This window comes from Haliaeetus albicilla, chromosome 3, assembly GCF_947461875.1.
Source record: "Haliaeetus albicilla chromosome 3, bHalAlb1.1, whole genome shotgun sequence".
In the NCBI taxonomy this organism is placed as follows: Eukaryota; Metazoa; Chordata; class Aves; order Accipitriformes; family Accipitridae; genus Haliaeetus; species Haliaeetus albicilla.
Genome location: NC_091485.1, coordinates 67,773,150 through 67,790,751, shown reverse-complemented (window position 1 = coordinate 67,790,751; position 17,602 = coordinate 67,773,150). Strand labels below are relative to the sequence as shown.

The window sequence follows — 17,602 nt, the reverse complement described above, 5'->3', positions numbered from 1 at the left end:
CATGCCGCGTTCAAGCATCTGGAATCCCAACAGAAGCCAGAGCTCCGAGTGGGGTAGCACAGCTCCCTTCCAGGCAGGGCCTCTGTTCACACACATCCTCACTGTTGACAGAAGGCAGCTGAACATTTATCTCACAGAATTCAGCAGGCATCACTCTTGTCTTTTGAAAAACAAAGAAAACACCTCTCCCTCTATTTGCAGTAGTCTTATGTGTAGACTATTTCTGTTTCAGCTGCTTCTAGCGGCAGGGTTTCATCTCCAAAACTGCCTTTCCCCCAGGACGGGGTTCAGCCACTTTAACAAACTTTATTCTGGGCAGAGGAGGGATGGGAGAGGTAAAGACGGATACCTCCTACCCCTCCTCTCCAGGCTGTGCCACCTTGCACAAAGCATCCAGGTTTGCTGTCGCAGACAGCCCGCAAGCAGAGGAGCAGGGACAATTTCATCTGCCAACACGGGGGAGTGAGGAGCAGCTCTAACTGCAGTCTCTGTGCACGGGACAGATTCTGTTATTTATCCAGTGGCCTTAATGTAAATGCCGACAGGATAGGAGCCATCACACGTACCAACGCACTCACTTAGCACAGGGTGGTCAGAGCCACGGTCCTGGCAGCGACAGCGCCTTTCCCAGAGGGTCTGAGCTCACCCAGGTGGAGGTGAAGTGGTTCCCAAGGCTCTCCCACCCTGGGCAAGAGCCTTAACTCCCCAGCAAGGCCCGGGCCGGCCCTCCCTTGTGCCCGGGCAGAGGGATGCCCCACTTCAGCATCAGCTCTCACTTAGCGGAAGGGATGGAGGAATCTGCTAGGCACTGCGGGAGCGCCGGGGCATCTAGAGAAATGCAGCTTGGAGAAACCGAAGAGCCACCCGGAGGAGCCTCCGGGGACCAGGGCACCTGCCCCGGGTCCCCTCCGAGCCGCCGCCCGCCGTCCCCCCTTCCCGGCACCGCTGCTGCGGCTGCTTTAACCGGGCAGGGAGGGGGGGTTTGCGGGCAGCCCCGCCGACGTCGTGGGCATCAGCTGACCGCGCCGGGCTCTGCCTCCTCCCGGGCCGCCCTCCCGCAGCACCACTCCGGCGGCGGCGGCGGCTCCGCCGTGCCGGTCCCCGCGGCTCCCGGGGCAGCACCGGCCGCCGGCTCCCCGCAGGCTGCCGCGCTCCCTGCGCTCCTGCCCCTCGGCCCTTCCTCCTCCTTCTCCTCCTCCTCCCCGCTGCCGGGGGAAGCCCCAGAGCCGGAGCCTTCCCCGCTCTGACCCGCGGAGAAGTTGGGATGCTCCCAGCGGTCTTCCCAGAGCTCTGAGTTTAGGGCGGGATTTTTGGTCCCCGCGCATTCGCTTTTTTTAGCCTTGGGTTTTGGTGTTTGGTTTGGTTTTTTTGTTGGTTTTTTTTTTTTTTCCTTTTTCTTTCCGCCTTTCTTTCTTTCCCTCCTTTTTTTTCTCGTTACCAAGCAAGCCGAGCGTCTGCCATGGATGGCAGCCCCCGGGCCCCGCCGGGCAGAGGCGCCCCGTAAGCCAGGGCGGAGCGCCCGGCGGGGCATGCCCCGCCGCCGGGGGGATGCGGGCGGGCAACCCCCGGCCGGCGACTCCGGCGCCGTGACCGAGGATGCCCGCGACCCGGCCGCCTCTCCCCTCCCGCCCGAGCTCGCAGGGCTCCCGCTGACCGCAGCCGCGGGGATTACAGCAGCTCCCGGGCACCAGACCGCGGAGCCGAGCCCCGGGATCCCCGGAAAGAAGAGCTGCCCGCTCTGAACGTCTCTCTGCAAGGCGGCTCCCCCCCAGCCCTCCGCGCCTCCAGCCTCCGGATGGGGCCAAGGATCGCCCGCCGGGCAGCGGGGCTGCTCCCGTAGATGCTCCGCTCCTCCCTCCTCCTCCTCCTCTCCGGACCCGCGGCTCGGCTCCCTCCCTGCTCACCGCCCCGAGGAGGGCGAGCACCCAGCCCGCCGGGGCGCCGGGGCTGCGCCGCAGCCGGGCTCCGCGGGATGCGGCTCCGCGGGGCTCCGCGGGCGCGGGTGCGGGGCGAGGGCCGCCTGCGCTGAGCCGGCGCAGCCGCCCCGCCGACCCCCCTCCCCCGGCGGCAAACCAGCCCCGCCGCCAGCCAAACCGCCGGACCCAGGGACCTGCCTATAAATGTGATCCCCCCCCGCCGCCGCCACCCGCCCTTCTCCATCCCCTCCCTCCGCTCCCGCGGCTCCATCCCTCCCCCTGCTCCCCTCCCCAAAGACGGTCCGTCCCCGTCCCCGTCCCCCCCGTTCCCCCCCGTCCCCCGTCGTGTCCCCCCCCCCCCCGCCGGTCCTCTGCCCCCCGCCAGTCACCGCCATGGAGCTCTCGGAGGTGCGGTGCCTGAGCGACAGCGATGAACTTTACACCATCAACAGGACCCCCCCCGGCAGCGGCAGACCCCAGCGCCTGCTGTGGCAGACGGCCGTGCGCCACATCACCGAGCAGCGCTTCATCCAGGAGCACAGCAGCAGCAGCGGCGGCAGCAGCAGCGGTGGGGGCAAAGGCTTCAGCTCCGAGGAGACCTGCTGCCCCAACCACCACCCCCACCCTCCGCACCACCACCACCACCACCACCACCACCACCTCCGGCGACAGTCGGCCGGACGGAGTTTGGGTGGTGAACGCCACAACAACGGAGGCACCAAAGTCTTCCCGGAGCGCACGAGCAGCAGCGGGGACCTGGGCTTTCTGCCTCTGGACTGTGCCCCCAGCAACTCCGACTTCTTCCTCAACTGGGGCTATACCTATCGCGGGGTGATCTTCCCCACTCTCCGCAACTCCTTCAAGTCTCGGGACTTGGAGCGCCTTTACCAGCGCTACTTCTTGGGCCAGCGGCGCAAATCCGAGGTGGTCATGAACATCCTGGATGTGCTGACCAAGCTGACCCTGCTGTTCCTCCATTTGACCCTGGCCTCTGCTCCCATGGACCCCATTAAGGGCATCCTCTTGGGCTTCTTCACCGGCATCGAGGTGGTGATCTGTGCCTTAGTGGTGGTCAGGAAGGACACGACCTCGTACACCTACCTGCAGTACAGCGGTGTGGTCACTTGGGTGGCCATGGCCACACAGATCCTGGCGGCCGGCCTGGGCTGTGGCCTCCTTGGGGACGGCATTGGCTATGTGCTCTTCACGCTTTTTGCAACCTACAGCATGCTCCCGCTGCCACTCACCTGGGCCATCCTGGCTGGGCTGGTCACCTCTGTCCTGCAGCTCGTCATGCAGCTGGTTATCCCCAGGTTGGCCGTGACTTCCCTCAACCAGGTACTGTGGTGATGAAAGGGTGGGAACCTTCCTCTTTCTCCATTACTCTGGGTGAGAGGAGGTGTGGGGTGTCCCAAGAGGTCCTCTCCCTTTTAGTCAGGTGCTCAGAGGTTCACTACCTGGAGGGGAGACTGTTGGCAAAATGCAACCTTCTCCTCTCCCCCTTCTCAGTCCCCCACTGCCTATCCCAAGGTTTCACCTCAAGCTGGGGATGGGGACACTTCCTGACCACTCTGCCCCCCTCTCCTCGTAAGTTTACTTCACTGTTATCCCTTGAAATAGCTTTGAGGAAGGGAGCTCCTGGGGCAAGTGGGGAGGATGGGTCATTTACCATTCCCCTCCCTTACTTCCAGCAGTGGTCCATGGCATGAGATGACTCTGTCTCAGCCAAACCCTCCCACTGCTCGTCTCTCATTTTACTCGCTCATGTTTATCGGTTTATCATGATTATCGGTTGGACTCAATAATCTTCAAGGTCTTTTCCAACCTAAATGATCCTATGATTCTGTGATTCTATGCCTTTTAACTCTGGGTTTGCTGGGAGGACTGGTACTTTCCTATGTGCAGCGCAGCTTGATCTGGGCTATGGGAAAACAGGAGCAAAGCATGACGCTCTTTTGCAAGGAGAGCAAAGCGATGCCCAGTGAAATCAGGGAAAACTCCCCTTGGAGGTTTGGTGTGAGATCCTAGGCTGCCTTTGGAGGGCACCAAGAAGCCTTTTCTGCTGGTGGTCTTGGGCAAACATTGTTGTGCTGCATCCTTACAAGTGATGTCTAGGACAGAGTACTGGTTACATGGGGAAGTGGTGGTGCAGTGCAAACCACTGAGAGGCACCGGGCAAGGTATAGGTCTGGGGAGTTAAAACCAGGACTAATCTCACTTTACACTCACCTGGCTTCTTCCACAAAAAAAAAAAGTGAGAATGCATCAAACTCCTGACATCCCTGCAAGGCAAGAAAACACTGCCTTTCTAGGGCAACTTCATCCCAGAGATTCTTGCTGCTCCCTTTCCCCCTCCCTTCCCAGACTGTCACAGCTCTGTGCTACCAATATTTCACAGCAGATTATCATCTCCATTTGGCTAGCTCCAGGGAGTCAGGGAGAAGGGGGTGGAGGTACTGGCAGATTATCCCCAAAGGAGGGAAGGTGCAGAGGAATGTGTTGTTGGTGGCATGTTGTTTATGTGAATGCCTGGATGTGCAGCTGGGAAGTGGCTGATCTTGCACCTGGAAGTTTTGATGATGATGGTTCTTGGGACACATCTATCTCCTTCAGACCCTGGCCCTCCTGAAACACCTGCCCACCCCTGTCCATCCCCTTCCTCCTCCACACACTTGTTAGCTGTGGGCTGCCTGACCTCACTTCCCAGTGGCCAGGCTCACCCTGTTTTAGGAAAAGCTGCCCCAGTGTGTGTGCCTGGCTGAGCCCTATGGGTGCGAGACAATTAGACTGCGCCGAGTTGTCCCTCAGCTCTCGGTAACGTGCTGATGAATGAACTGCAGCTGCGTGCCACGTCCCACTCCCATGCGCTGCGGGTGCTAATAGTGCTGGGTCAAAAGCTGTGTGAGTTGTGCCGATTTCTTAATTTACTTCCATATCCTATCCTGGAGCTATGAGTAATGTGCTGCTATCTCATTACGCACAGGTATCACAGCTGTTTAGCCAGTCCGTGCGCACACACACACACACATTTCCCACAGACATTCCTAACAAAGACAATTCTCAGGAGAGATACTAATATCTTCATTTTGCAGCGCAGTACCTTGCCAGTTGTGTGAATGAACTGCCTTTGAGCGGTGCACAATGAGAGATTACCAGCCAGATGATTGCCTTCATGAACTACATATATAAATCTCCTTAACAGGATCCGCACAGCTTGCCACACGTCGGTGTTGATTCACGCCGGCTCCGGCTTAACGTCGCCTCATTATGCGCCGCTTCGGCCCTTTGCCTCCAAGCCCCTACGGGAGAGGCCGGACCCTTCCCCGTCCCGGGCTTTGCCCCCCACCCCGGTGCAAGGGGCAGCCGGGAGGGGGACGGGGACCCGCTCCCCCCCCCCCCCCACACTTCCCCGCTCAGCCTCCCCGCCGCGGCGGAGAGATGCGCGGCCGCCCGGGCGCTGTCCGCCGGCGCGGTGCTGAAACCGGCCGCGGCGCTGCGCGGCGCTACGCGGCCCGGGGGCTCCCTCCAGCGGCCCCCGAAGGGAGCCTGCCCGCCGCCTGCCCGCCGCCTGCCCGCCGCCTGCCCGCCGCCTCCGCCCCGGCTGCGCCCCCGCGCAGGGCGCTGCGCGCTTTCCGCGCCTCCCCGCCTCAGGCCCTGCCTCCTCACCGCGCCGCCCGGGGGGCTTCGGGGGAGCCGGACCTGGCGCCCGGGGAGAGGCGCGGCCCCGCTTTCTTACTTCCTAGGGTTGTTGCACCACGTCTTCTGGTTTTTTTGGGTTTTTTGGTTTGGATGTTGTTTTTTTTTTTCCCCCAGAGCGCTTTCAAGTGTTAGAGAACGAGGGCTTTTACGGCTGATGAAGGGTATGTACCTGTTCCTTGGCAGGTGAACACAGAGAATTTAAAGGGCTGTGTCATCAAGGTTATAGAGGAAATCTTTCAGACAACACAGGTTTCTTGATCTTGCAGGCAAAGCAACTCTCTTTTATCACAGGGCTTGTTTTCCCAGGTAAAATACTGCATCTTCCCTTCAGAGAAGCCTTACAAGACTAAATGAACTATTTGATTATGTGGCAATACCTGTGACCATCTTGCTGTGCCTCAGGATGCAGACAGCTATTTACAAATGGACCAAACCCAAGAATTAGAGTATACAATAAAAGAAAAAGCAGAGGGTAAAACTCTGATCACGGTACAGATAATGGGTTTTCCACTGATTTTGGGGACCAGGTTTTAATGCAGAGAAAACACTGAATTCAATTTTGAACAGAAAGAATTGTCTACCCTGGAGTCAGTTTATTACTGTACCCGATAGCATCCACGGACACAATGGTTCTGATCCTCTTCTCAGTCACGCAGGTATAAATCAGTTATAAGGCTATCTAAACTCATAAAGTTGCAACAGTTTATACAAGAGGAAAATCAAGTGCTGTGATCTGTTCTCCCTTAATCTCTTAATTAATCTTAGCTTTCATTGATAAATATGTTCACAAGCAGTTCAAATTGTTAGTAATGCTGAACACAAGCATGCAGTACTACTGCCTGATTCAGCTATTTGTTGAAGTTAACAAAGTATTCATTATCATGAATACAAATAATCTCCACTGTTCACCATTTTTTCTTGCAGTAACACTTAAGAGGTCATCTGAATTTTCTTCCCTTGCATCTCAAAATTAATTTGAACCAGCATGCTAGGTAAAGGTGAAGGATAAAGCCTGCCTTGAAATTAGTTTGTTTTTTTTTTTTAAATCCAAACACAACAAAACAAACGTAGACTCACTAGTTTCAATCCTGCCAAGTGCTCAGTGCTTCTGGGGAAATATGACCACCCTTAAACCCAGCTGACCTCAGGCTGAAATGCTGAGCAATGTGCTGCTGCTCAACCAGTGGAAAGGCATGAAAAAAGGGCCTGATACCATGATGTAGGTAAAGGCAACACTGGTACTGACTTGACTAAAGAGTCTGTCAGGAAACAAATGCAAGATCTTACTGGTAAACAAGTGCATTGATTTGTGTGCCTGGTCAGATACCGTCCTGGGGGTGGGTTTTGCCTCTGACATTCCCCAGAATGAAAGTTTAACTTGTATTGCATTCTTTCTTACTTTTTCCTTGGTGTTAATGTAGTATACAGTCCAAAATTTCTAAGACCATATATGTGTTTCAGGCATATGGGGAAGAACAAAAAAACTCTGAGCTCCTTTTTGTTATGTAACATAGGCAGATGATAATATAGATATGAATTTTGACAGGCTTGGAATTATGTAAGCTACAAACATACTCTGGATTTTAATCTTCTCCACTCTTCACTCACGTGAGTAAATTCCACCAGAGTCAGTAAGCCTACTTTTGTGAGTAAGTCACCTGCATAAGGCATACCTTGAAGGATCAAGTCCTAAATTACACATATTAAAAAAACCTTTAAAAATACTTTTGGAAAAAACTTTGAAGTGGCTAATAGCAAGACTGGGGAAGCTCATTCTTTTCCTTCTGTTAGCATCTGTCTTTCCAAGTCTAGGCAGTTCTTTGAATTAATATAGCAATTTTTGCTTGCTTTCTTTTTTTTCCCAAACCCTCGCTCGGGATTATTAATAGAGGAAAAGGCAGAATACATGAAGTGACAAGGAGTCCTATAGAGATAAATCTGTATAATTATACAATGGCAACTGGCAGCTTTTACAAGCATATTTCAGATGCTTGTGAAGTATCTGTTAAATCTGTAAGGTATATTTCAAAGTTGGCTGCCATCTGAGAATCAGAATCAAAACACTCCACCTTTATCGTTATGGTTGCTTTCATAGTGTTATTTACTATTTGTTTTTCTGCCCTAGTCCTTTGTGGGTGACTTATAACCTGATTGTGTGATTTTAGACTGGATTATGATCTGGTTTCCTTTTATATCCTGTAATATCACCTGACCAGTATCAGTGGGTCACAACGTAATTAGATTAGAATTGGATACACTTTTCTCTGAAGCAGCTGCATCATTGTTGTGCTAAGTAGGGCAAATGCATTACTTATATTTACAATTTGATGATTAATTGCCTTCAGAGAGTTCCTCCAAAATGGAGGAACTTAGGCAGAAACATGAATGAAACCTGCTTTTATCAGTGAGTTTCAGCCTACAACAGTTAGTTCACTTGTTCTCAGTGAAAGTTACTTTGCTAGATTTGATGTGACATTTCTTCTGCTGTCAGGACACTTCTGGGTTGTTTTTTAAGGTTTTGTTTATTGCTTGCTTGCTGTTTCTTATGGCCTAGAAAGAGGCATACGCTCTAAAATAGCTGCATCTAATGCAAAATAATCACATACCAGAGCAGTGCACTTACAGCTGACAGTTAACAGCAGATCATGCTGGAATGATCCTTATTAGCCTGTACAGAAGACTGAAGGGGATAAACATCTCCATTCCATCCTCTTACTGCACTTCTCAACCCTGTAAATGATGTGATTTGGACAAGAAAGAGAAGAGGGCAAAACTAGAACTGTTTAATGGATTCTTCTCTTTTCAGAGGGCAGAGAAGGTGGCGAGTGGAAGGACTCCTTCCTCCATTTTCCTTATTTCCAGAATATCTGGCTAAGCACAAGAAACACTAAAGTGTTTCATGTAAAAGGTGAAATCTAGTAAACAGAATGGAATTAAGCTTTTAAAGTGATGCTTAGGCTGATAGAAACTCCAAACCTGAAAACCCTTAATCAGCTCCTGCCTAGCACCCCATCCCTGGAGGCACCTTGTTAACATCACATTTCTTTAAGTGCAGTCTTCTTGCACTTAACTGCACTTCTGTTCCTGGGCATCCCGTGAAGTGCCTCAATGACTCAAAGTTACCAAGCAGCCTAGCCAGAATCCAAACACTGTTCTAGTGGGAACACATTTTGCAGTTGTACTACACACACAGTGCCTACCTGATGTCAAAGCCTGCTGAAAAGGGGATTGTGCTCTTCCTCTGTATAACAAATGCAGTGATGAAGATGTTCCTGGGGTGTAGCAGACCAGGGTTTAAATCCTTTTTCCCTAGAGGGGATTGAAATCCACCTCTCTTACCTCACCAGAGACTCTCAAAGCAAACCTTCCCCCATTCCTAGCACAGCTGTTCTTCTGGGAAGATAAGAGGTTAAGATCCAGCGGGCCAAAAAAAGAAAGAAAGAATAATCCTGACCCTGTAACCAACTGATTAAGGAATTCAACTCTGGTGGTGTCCTTGCTGAACATTTTAGTGTTTTATATAATGTTATTAAATCATTCCCTCAAGCACATGTCCCAACCAGCAGACTGTACAGTCTGGTTCCCCTCTCTCTGACCCAATGAATCTTGAGTCTCTTTTTCAGAGTGGTACAGCTTCCCCAGAGAATTTCTCTCCCTCCTTATCTACTGCCCCTCCAACTCCTCAAAAGCAAATACAGCCTATGGGGAGGGCATTTCCCAGGGAGGCAGGAGATACTGAATGAGGGGTGAGCCTCCAGCCATTGAGCTGCTATACAGAAGATATATAACTATTTTAAGAGGCAGTTCAGCTTTTGAACAAAAATATATAGGCAGTGCCCTTGGGGATGGAGGGGAAGGGGGCTTGGGGCTGAGAAGCCCAAATATAGGGGAAAATCTTCACAGTGAATCTCTAAATCCTGGGGAAAAATTTAAGACATACTCTATGCCTTTAGTAGTTCCCTCCTAGCTAGCTTTCCTCCCATTCATCATGCTGGCTATTTTATATTCATTCAATCTGAGACATTGGATTCTTTCTGCATGTTGTGTAGGGATCTGTAAGAGCATGGTGGCATTCAACATAGGCTTCTGGCTTAAACTTTTGTAGTCATATATCAGCAAATGAGAAGTGCAAGGACCTTGCTTTGTGGCTTCTGAGCCTTTGCTTTTTTTCATCTAGCCCTTCCTTCAGAGACAAACTCTGTTTTACTTGCTCTGTTCTTGGTGCAGTGCAGCTTGTACCCATCCCCAGCGCAGAAGGGACTGTAGAATTGCAATCTGGCCCAAGGAAGGAGATGAATGCAAATTGCTGAATTAGTGATGCAGTGAATCTCGAGCATTTTGGTACCAGCCTCGCTCAGTCAAACCAGGGATAAAAGAGACCTGGCTGGTCAAAAGGGATCAAGCACAAAAAAGTACTGAGTACTTAGCATTTCTCGGAACTAAGGATCTTACTAAGGGATCTTATTAGGGCCTGACTGACTCAGAGACTTCCAACAGCTTGATTTAGGGACCTGATTTAAAGCCCACAGAGTGTAATACAAAGAATCGCAAAGACATTAGGATTTTTAGGTGAACCAGGAAGATCACTTCTCAGGACCCTCTTTAGGGAAAGCGTTGCTCTGAATCCACATTTCTTCTGAAAGAGAACACAAACGTGGGCATCCAGCTCCTCCAGGGATCTCTTGGAGTGAGCTCTGTCACTCTTATCTGTCCAAACACCCAGGTCTGCAGACAGAGATACCAGTGTGGTGCTTCCTAATCTAGAACAAAAAATGCCAGGAAATGTACACAGGGCAAACTGCAAAGCCAAGCAGCCATTGGCAGACAGAGTAATATTTAATCACGCGAGTTCTGTTTATTAGCAACTATTTTAAGAAGTGCTGCTATTTCATTTGCCAGCTTCTTCTGCTGCAAGGTTTCATGCAGTTAGCCCTAGAGGAGAGAGGAAGGTTGCTGAGTTCATTAATTAACCATTGCTGCAGTCTGAGAAACAGCTGAAGCATATCAGTGTAAAAAAAAAAAAAGCAAAACTAACCCAAGCCAATTTTTTTTTCACAACCCCAACAAAAAATTAATTGTGCTTCTCCCAAACAGTCTGATGTCGGTGTTATAATTTTATATGATGCTCTTAGTCTTAATCTAGAGAACAGTAGCCCCCAGTATAGATGAAATACTATTTGAATGAGTTTAATGATTTAATTCTTTTACCTTAATTTTCTTTTTAAATTTTGATTTAGTAATTATTTTACAGTTTTGGATTTTTCCGTATCTTTACTTTCATCTGTTTTAACAGCACAGTCTCTTAAAAATACAGTGCAGAAAACCCTCTTTACTGACATCAGTGGAAGCATTCAACAGTGGCAGAATCCTAATTAGAAAAATCAGTTTGTTTCTTTGGAGGGATCTGATCTCCAGGCACTTTATTATTTCTTCTTTGTTCAAACTCTGCTGCTTTGTTTACCTGAGAGCTAGTCAGGGACGGAGCTATCTGTTCTGTGCTGCTTGCTTTAGTGCTACCACAGTAGGAGCCTTATCCATCAATCCAGAGGTAACATCACAATGCAAAGAAGAAATAATAATAACCAGGAAAATCAAGCAGCACAAAAGAACTAAATGATATTACACTGTGTACCAGGTGTTTCATAACTCTGGAGTAAGGATCTTAGGTAAAGAAATTGCTTGGATCTTATGGCAGTTACTCAAGTAACCGTACAAGCTCCAGATATACACATTCTTTTATCCTATGATTCTGCCACATATGAAAGTATCTCTAATGCTTATTATTATTAATAATCTTCATAAGCATAATAGATAGGGTTATAATTGACATAGAAATCACCCCACACATGCTCACTGTGGATCTAAATTAATATGCCAGACATGCATATTCTTTTAGAAGAAGGAGTGTGATTCACCACAGATTTTAGCTAGGGACTGGGAATGAGGATCATTCCCATTTCAACACTAAATTTATCATTGGCCTGTGCTGACCCACACATATCACTTTATGTTTCTGTGCTTCATTTGATTTGAAAATTTGCCTTTCTCAGTTGCTGTAATATGTGACTAATACATTCAATTGCTTTGAGGTTTTTGTGCAAAACATGCCCATCACTTTCCATGATGCATCAAAAGAGGAATACTGTGTTGACTTCTGTCAGCCACACATATTTTTTGTTAAATAATGAATACATTGAATGTAGTGGGAATGTTTGCATACAACTTCACTCTTTTTTAAAAGATCTGGTTCCACAGAATTCTCTTAAGGGCTGAAAGACATGTCCTATGAGGAGTGGTTAAGGACCCTGGGTTTGTTGAGTTTGGGAAAAAGGAGGCAGAGGGATGACCTCATTGCTCTCTACAGTTTCCTGAGGAGGGGAAGGGCAGAGGGAGGTGCTGACCTCTTCTCTCTGGTATCCAGTAATACCAGGACACATGGGAATGAGTCAAAGCTGCGCCAGGGAAGGTTTAGACTGGACATTAGGAAGCATTTCTTTACCGAGAGGGTGGTCAAACACTGGAACAGGTTTCCTAGACAGGTGGTTAATGCCCCAAGCCTGTCAATGTTTATGAGGCATTTGGACAATGCCCTTAACAACATGCTTTAGCTTTTGGTCAGCCCTGAGTTTGTCAGGCAGTTGGACTAGATGAAGACTGTAGGTCCCTTCCAACTGAAATATTCTATTCTATTCTATTCTATTCTATTCTATTCTATTCTATTCTATTCTGTTCTACTTCAGCCCCATCATCAGTGACTCCAAGATCCCTTTACATTAGTTCATCTGTGCTGAGGAGACTTTAAAGTACCTGCCATGTAGTTTATACAAGGTTGTGCTTGGAGCACTGGGCTACAGAGCCAGACACCTCCTCAGCTGGCCTCCCTGTGATCTCAGGCTTCTTGTTTTCACATCCATGCAGTGAACCAGTTTCAATGAGAGGAATGGAGAAGATTCTGACCTTGATTAATTTGTTGCCTTAATAGGTCTCTTTCCTAGAACTGGGATCCATAGATTCAAACTGCCTCACCTAGAATTGAAGGAAAACCAGAAAACAAGTCCTGATCCTTCTGCAAATGCTGTAAGCTCTTGAGCAAGGAGAAATTTCCTCCTTCCTGGGCACTGAGTGAAATTGTCTGAAGATAGTAGGTCTCAGGTTGTACTCTGTGCTGCCCAAAGAGTTAAGCAAAGCTAGAACACATATCAGTATTCAGACCATCCCTCTCCCCAAAGGCTGTAGCTGTATTGACTCATCCAAAACAAGGTGCCTGCATCTAACCTGTGTGGTGGGAAAAACAGGTCTATGATGACTGCCAAACTATGCGTGGGAACTATGGATGGAGGTGTGGCTGACCAAGGCCAGAACAGTGCCTGCAACCATTCTGGTGGTTTAGCATCATAGATGATTGCATTCCGAAGACGTTCTTTGATGCTGTTTAGTGCACTGCAGGGATGCAGCCTCTCCCCTGCCTGTCCTCCTCTGAATTACAATGAAGCTGAGTGGGAGGTGTATATTTGGTTTGCCTGATCAAGGTGTTAAGCACATTGGGGACAGTTCTGTTTAATATCTTTATCAAAGATCTGGATGAGGGGATTGAGTGCACCCTCAGTAAGTTTGCAGATGACACCAAGTTGGGAGGGAAGGTTGATCTGCTCGAGGGTAGGAAGGCTCTACAGAGGGATCTGGACAGGCTGGACGGATGGGCTGAGGCCAATTGTATGAGGTTCAACAAGGCTGAGTGCCAGGTCCTGCACTTGGGTCACAACAACCGAATGCAATTCTACAGGCTTGGGGAAATGTGGCTGGAAAGCTGCCCAGCAGAAAAGGACCTAGGAGTGTTGGTCGACTGCCGGCTGAATATGAGCCAGCAGTGTGCCCAAGGTGGCCAAGAAGGCCAACGGCATCCTGGCCTGCATCAGAAATAGTGTAGCCAGCAGGACTAGAGAAGTGATCGTCTCTCTGTACTCAGCGCTGGTGAGGCTGCATCTTGAGTACTGTGTTCAGTTTTTGGGCCCCTCACTACAAGAAAGACATGGAGGTGCTGGAGCGTGTCCAGAGAAGGGCAACGAAACTGGTGAAGGGCCTGGAGCACAAGTCTTATGAGGAGCGGCTGAGGGAACTGGGGCTGTTTAGTCTGGAGAAAAGGAGGCTGAGGGGAGACCTTATCACGCTCTACAACTACCTGAAAGGAGGTTGTAGTGAAGTGGGAGTCAGTCTCTTCTCCCAAGTAACAAGTGGTAGGACGAGAGGAAATGGCCTCAAGTTGTGGCAGGGGAGGTTTAGATTGGATATTAGGAAAAATTTATTTACTGAAAGGGTTATCAAGCACTGGAACAGGCTGCCCAGGGAAGAGGTACCTGGAGGTATTTAAAAGATGTGTAGATGTGGAGCTTAGGGAGATGGTTTAGTGGTGGACTTGGTAGTGTTAGGTTTACAGTTGGAATTGATGATCTTAAAGGTCTTTTCCAACCTAACTAATTCTATGATTCTATATAGTAGCTTATACTTGAAGCACTAAGGAAGCACTATATCCCCAAATGGATGGAGAGATTTATAGCAGATTCCTCCAAGATCTGAAGGTCCTTGAGAGTAGCTAGTGAAAATTGTTCTCTGAGACTTAGGCAGAACTTAAGTCATATGAATCTTGCCCAAGGACGTTACTGTAAAAATTTTTTTGACATTTCCAGAATGTAGCTAAGTGCCACTCTGACTGATGCTGTGATAGTTTCCATGTTCTCCCTAATCCCTAGAGTAATAGCAGCTTATTGACAATAATGGGAAGAGAAGAAGAATTTATTATATGTATTTCATTTCTGCAATTGTTTTTGTCTGCTATGTTTCGTTAGCCACCTGAGAGGCTACAAGAATGGTAGAAGAACACGTGAAGTGTTCATATTTTCTATGTGATGGTAAAGGATGATAGGGCCACCAATAATCTTCTTATAATATTAATAGCTCTTCATGCTTAGAAATTATTTTCCAATGACTTATCACTTTCTTTCCTGTAAAAATGTACTTGTGTCTACTTATTCTTAAGGCATAGTTATGTACACTATCTGATGACAGCCACTCTTCTTTGCTATTCCTCTATAGTAGAATATCTAATGTAAGCATTCATTTACTCCAAATCCCATCAACAATCAAGACAATAAAATTTAAAAGCTTTAAAGAGAGGAGTCTCAGAGGTAATGTGACTTTGGCGAAGGAGTGTAAAAGAATTCATCTTAACATTATGCCAATTATTTTAAAGTCAAGAAAAGCACTCATATGCATAAAGATGGGTATAAGTTTAAGTTGTTTGATAGCCTGAGGCCTTGAAACTTAGTACAAAGATTGTTAAGGTAGCTGTTCTTTCCTCTTCAAGCAGCTAACAAAGCTTTTAGTGGCCAGATTACCTTCCATGACAGCAGAACATGCTAACTTCCTCATTGAATTTACAAATGGTCTATCCAAGTGTCATGTATTAAAGAACTGTTTTGATGATGTACAAGAAGGAAGAGTATTCCTCCTTGAGATCACTTCTGTTTTTCTTCTGTAACACAAGATTTCTGTAATTAAACTTGACATTATTTAAAATCCAAAAGCAACAAATATATCTAATAAAATTGAATAATATCTCATATTTAAATCTTTAAAGGTTCAAAACACTTCATAGATTTACATATATTTGTACTAGATAAATACAAATACTCAGCAAAGGCAATGCTGTGGAATTTCATGCTTTATTCTTTTTTTTGTAACTTGCTTTCAGGTTCAGTAATTACATTTGCAAGTCAAAATAATATTTACTATATTCCTAAACTTTGTGTATATCTAAAGAGAGTTTATAGGTGCAATTTAAAAATGGAAAATGCACACACCATTAATTAAGAGACATTTTTTCTAATTACTATCATCAAAACCTCAAACTATAATCTGGAAATCAAATTGTTGTCTTCTGCTTAACAGCAATATGGATTCAGCAGTTGCAGATTTGCAGAGAATCTTGCAAAGTGCTTAGTCAGAGCTTAGTGGCCTTTACCATATAATGACAATACAAGGAATCTCAGACAAAAAAGGGAAATGCTAGAGCGTCCTACAAATAAGGAAAGGATTAAAAATCCAAATCATAAACACACACAGAAAAATTCTCACAGACTTTGCATGAACCCTGTGGTTTACAAAACATGGACAAGTAGGTGGTCATAGCAATTATTCCCAAGATAGTCATCTGACATAGAGCCCATTTTTCAATGTGATCTAGAGACTTAAAAGTACAGGGAGGTAGCAAGTGAGATTTTCAACACTCTACAGGCTAAGGGATTCCTTAAATCATTTAAGTGGTTATAAGGGTATCTCGTGGGACTCCTTAAGTCCCACTAACTCCCACCAAACTCAGTAGAAGCAGTCTTATACGGTGTAGACAATACAAAACTGGGAGGAGTAGCTGATACACTGGATGATTGCACTGCCATTCAGAGGGACCTTGGTGGGCTGGAGAAATGCCCTGACAGTAACATCAAGGAGTTCAACAGAAGGGAGATGCAAAGTTCTGCACCTTGGAGGGGAATAACCTCATGCACCAGTACAGACTGGCAGCAGACCAGCTGAAAAGCAGCTCTGCAGAGAAGGCTCTGGTGGTCCTGGTGGACACCAAATTGACCATGAACTGGCAGTGTGAAGGCCAACAGCCTCCTGGGATGCATTAAGCAGAACATTCCCAAGGGTTGAGGAAGGTGATCCTTCCCCTCTGCTCAGCCCTAGTGAAACACATCTGGAGTGCTGTGCCCACTGCTGGGCTACCCAGTACAGAAGAGACATGGACATACTGGAGTGAGTGCAGAGAAGGGTTATGAAGGGCCATCTGACAAATGAGGAAAGGCTGTGAGAGCTGGGAGTGTTCAGCCTGGAGATGAGAAGGTTGGGGTGGGGAGGGGGGGGAGTAATCTGATTGATAAGTATAAATACATTACTGGAGGTAGTAAAGAAGACAGAACCAAACTCTTCTCAGTGGTGCCCAGTGACAGAATGAGAGTCAACGGACACAAACTGAAACACAATAGGTTCCACTTAAACATGAAAATAGTTTTTTTACTGTCAGAGTGATTGAACACGGTAACAGGTTGCCCAGAGATGTTGTGGAGTCTTCATCCTTGGAAATATTCAAAATCTGACTGGACAAGACCCCAAGCAACTTGCTTTAGGTGATCCTGCTTTGAGGAAGGAGGTTTGACTATAGAAGGCCCTTCCAAACTCATTTATTCTGTGATTCTGTGATAGCAGTACATGTATTGTTTCAAGTAGATCTGAAGATCTGCTGAGGATCTGGAGGGCAGAACTAACACCTTCAAATCCAGCCTGAAGCAAACACACAGCCAGCACAGGGCACAGCTCCTGCAATTGCAGTGTGAGCCATGGTTTGATATACATGCCATGCCTTCTGCATTTACTTCAGTCCATTCCAGCCTTGAGTCCCGCTGTGGGACGTAACTGTAGGCCCATATCATAGAAACATAGAATCATTCAGGTTGGAAAAGACCCTTAAGATCATTGAGTCCAACTGTAAACCTAAGACTACCATGTCCACCACATGTCGTCACCTGACCTGGCACATCACTTCTTTCTGAGAGTTGTTCTATGGGCTTATCACCATCACATGGTCCAAAGCTCAAAGCAGCATCCTTGCTTTCCCCATCCCCATCTGGTGACATCAGGCAGTCCCAGAGCACAAGCTTATGGCAAACATCAGGCACACACACATTCTGTGCTTCTTTGGGGGAACAATTCTGTCTCCACCCACCAGATCTCTGTGGTATGTCATATTACAGGTGGGAGAGTTTGAAGAACATCAGTAATATATGTCCATCCTTTCCACCAGCAAAAAGAGCTCCTCCATCAGTACCAACCCTTCAGTTTCAGATGGTCAGATTGCTACAGAAGTGTTAGGAGATATTGGATAAACCTGTGCGTGAACTGTGGTCTCACTATGGCTTTCTCAGCAGTCTTAGCTG

The 17,602-nt window shown here is 47.8% G+C and overlaps 1 protein-coding gene and 1 pseudogene across 2 annotated transcripts in view; both read left to right on the top strand.

The window, feature by feature from the left end:
- The first annotated feature begins 2,260 nt into the window (after nucleotides 1-2,260).
- ADCY8 (adenylate cyclase 8) overlaps nucleotides 2,261-17,602 on the top strand; it is a 131,790-nt gene continuing 116,448 nt past the window's right edge. Inside the window, exon 1 of one of the 2 annotated variants that reach the window (XM_069780068.1) lies at nucleotides 2,261-3,254. In XM_069780068.1, coding sequence (XP_069636169.1) covers nucleotides 2,310-3,254 — 945 coding nt within the window. In that variant the 5' untranslated portion in view covers nucleotides 2,261-2,309. The remainder of the gene's footprint in view (nucleotides 3,255-17,602) is intronic. The other variant, XM_069780069.1, reaches the window with a different exon arrangement.
- Nucleotides 5,355-14,020, top strand: LOC138684552 (uncharacterized; annotated as a pseudogene).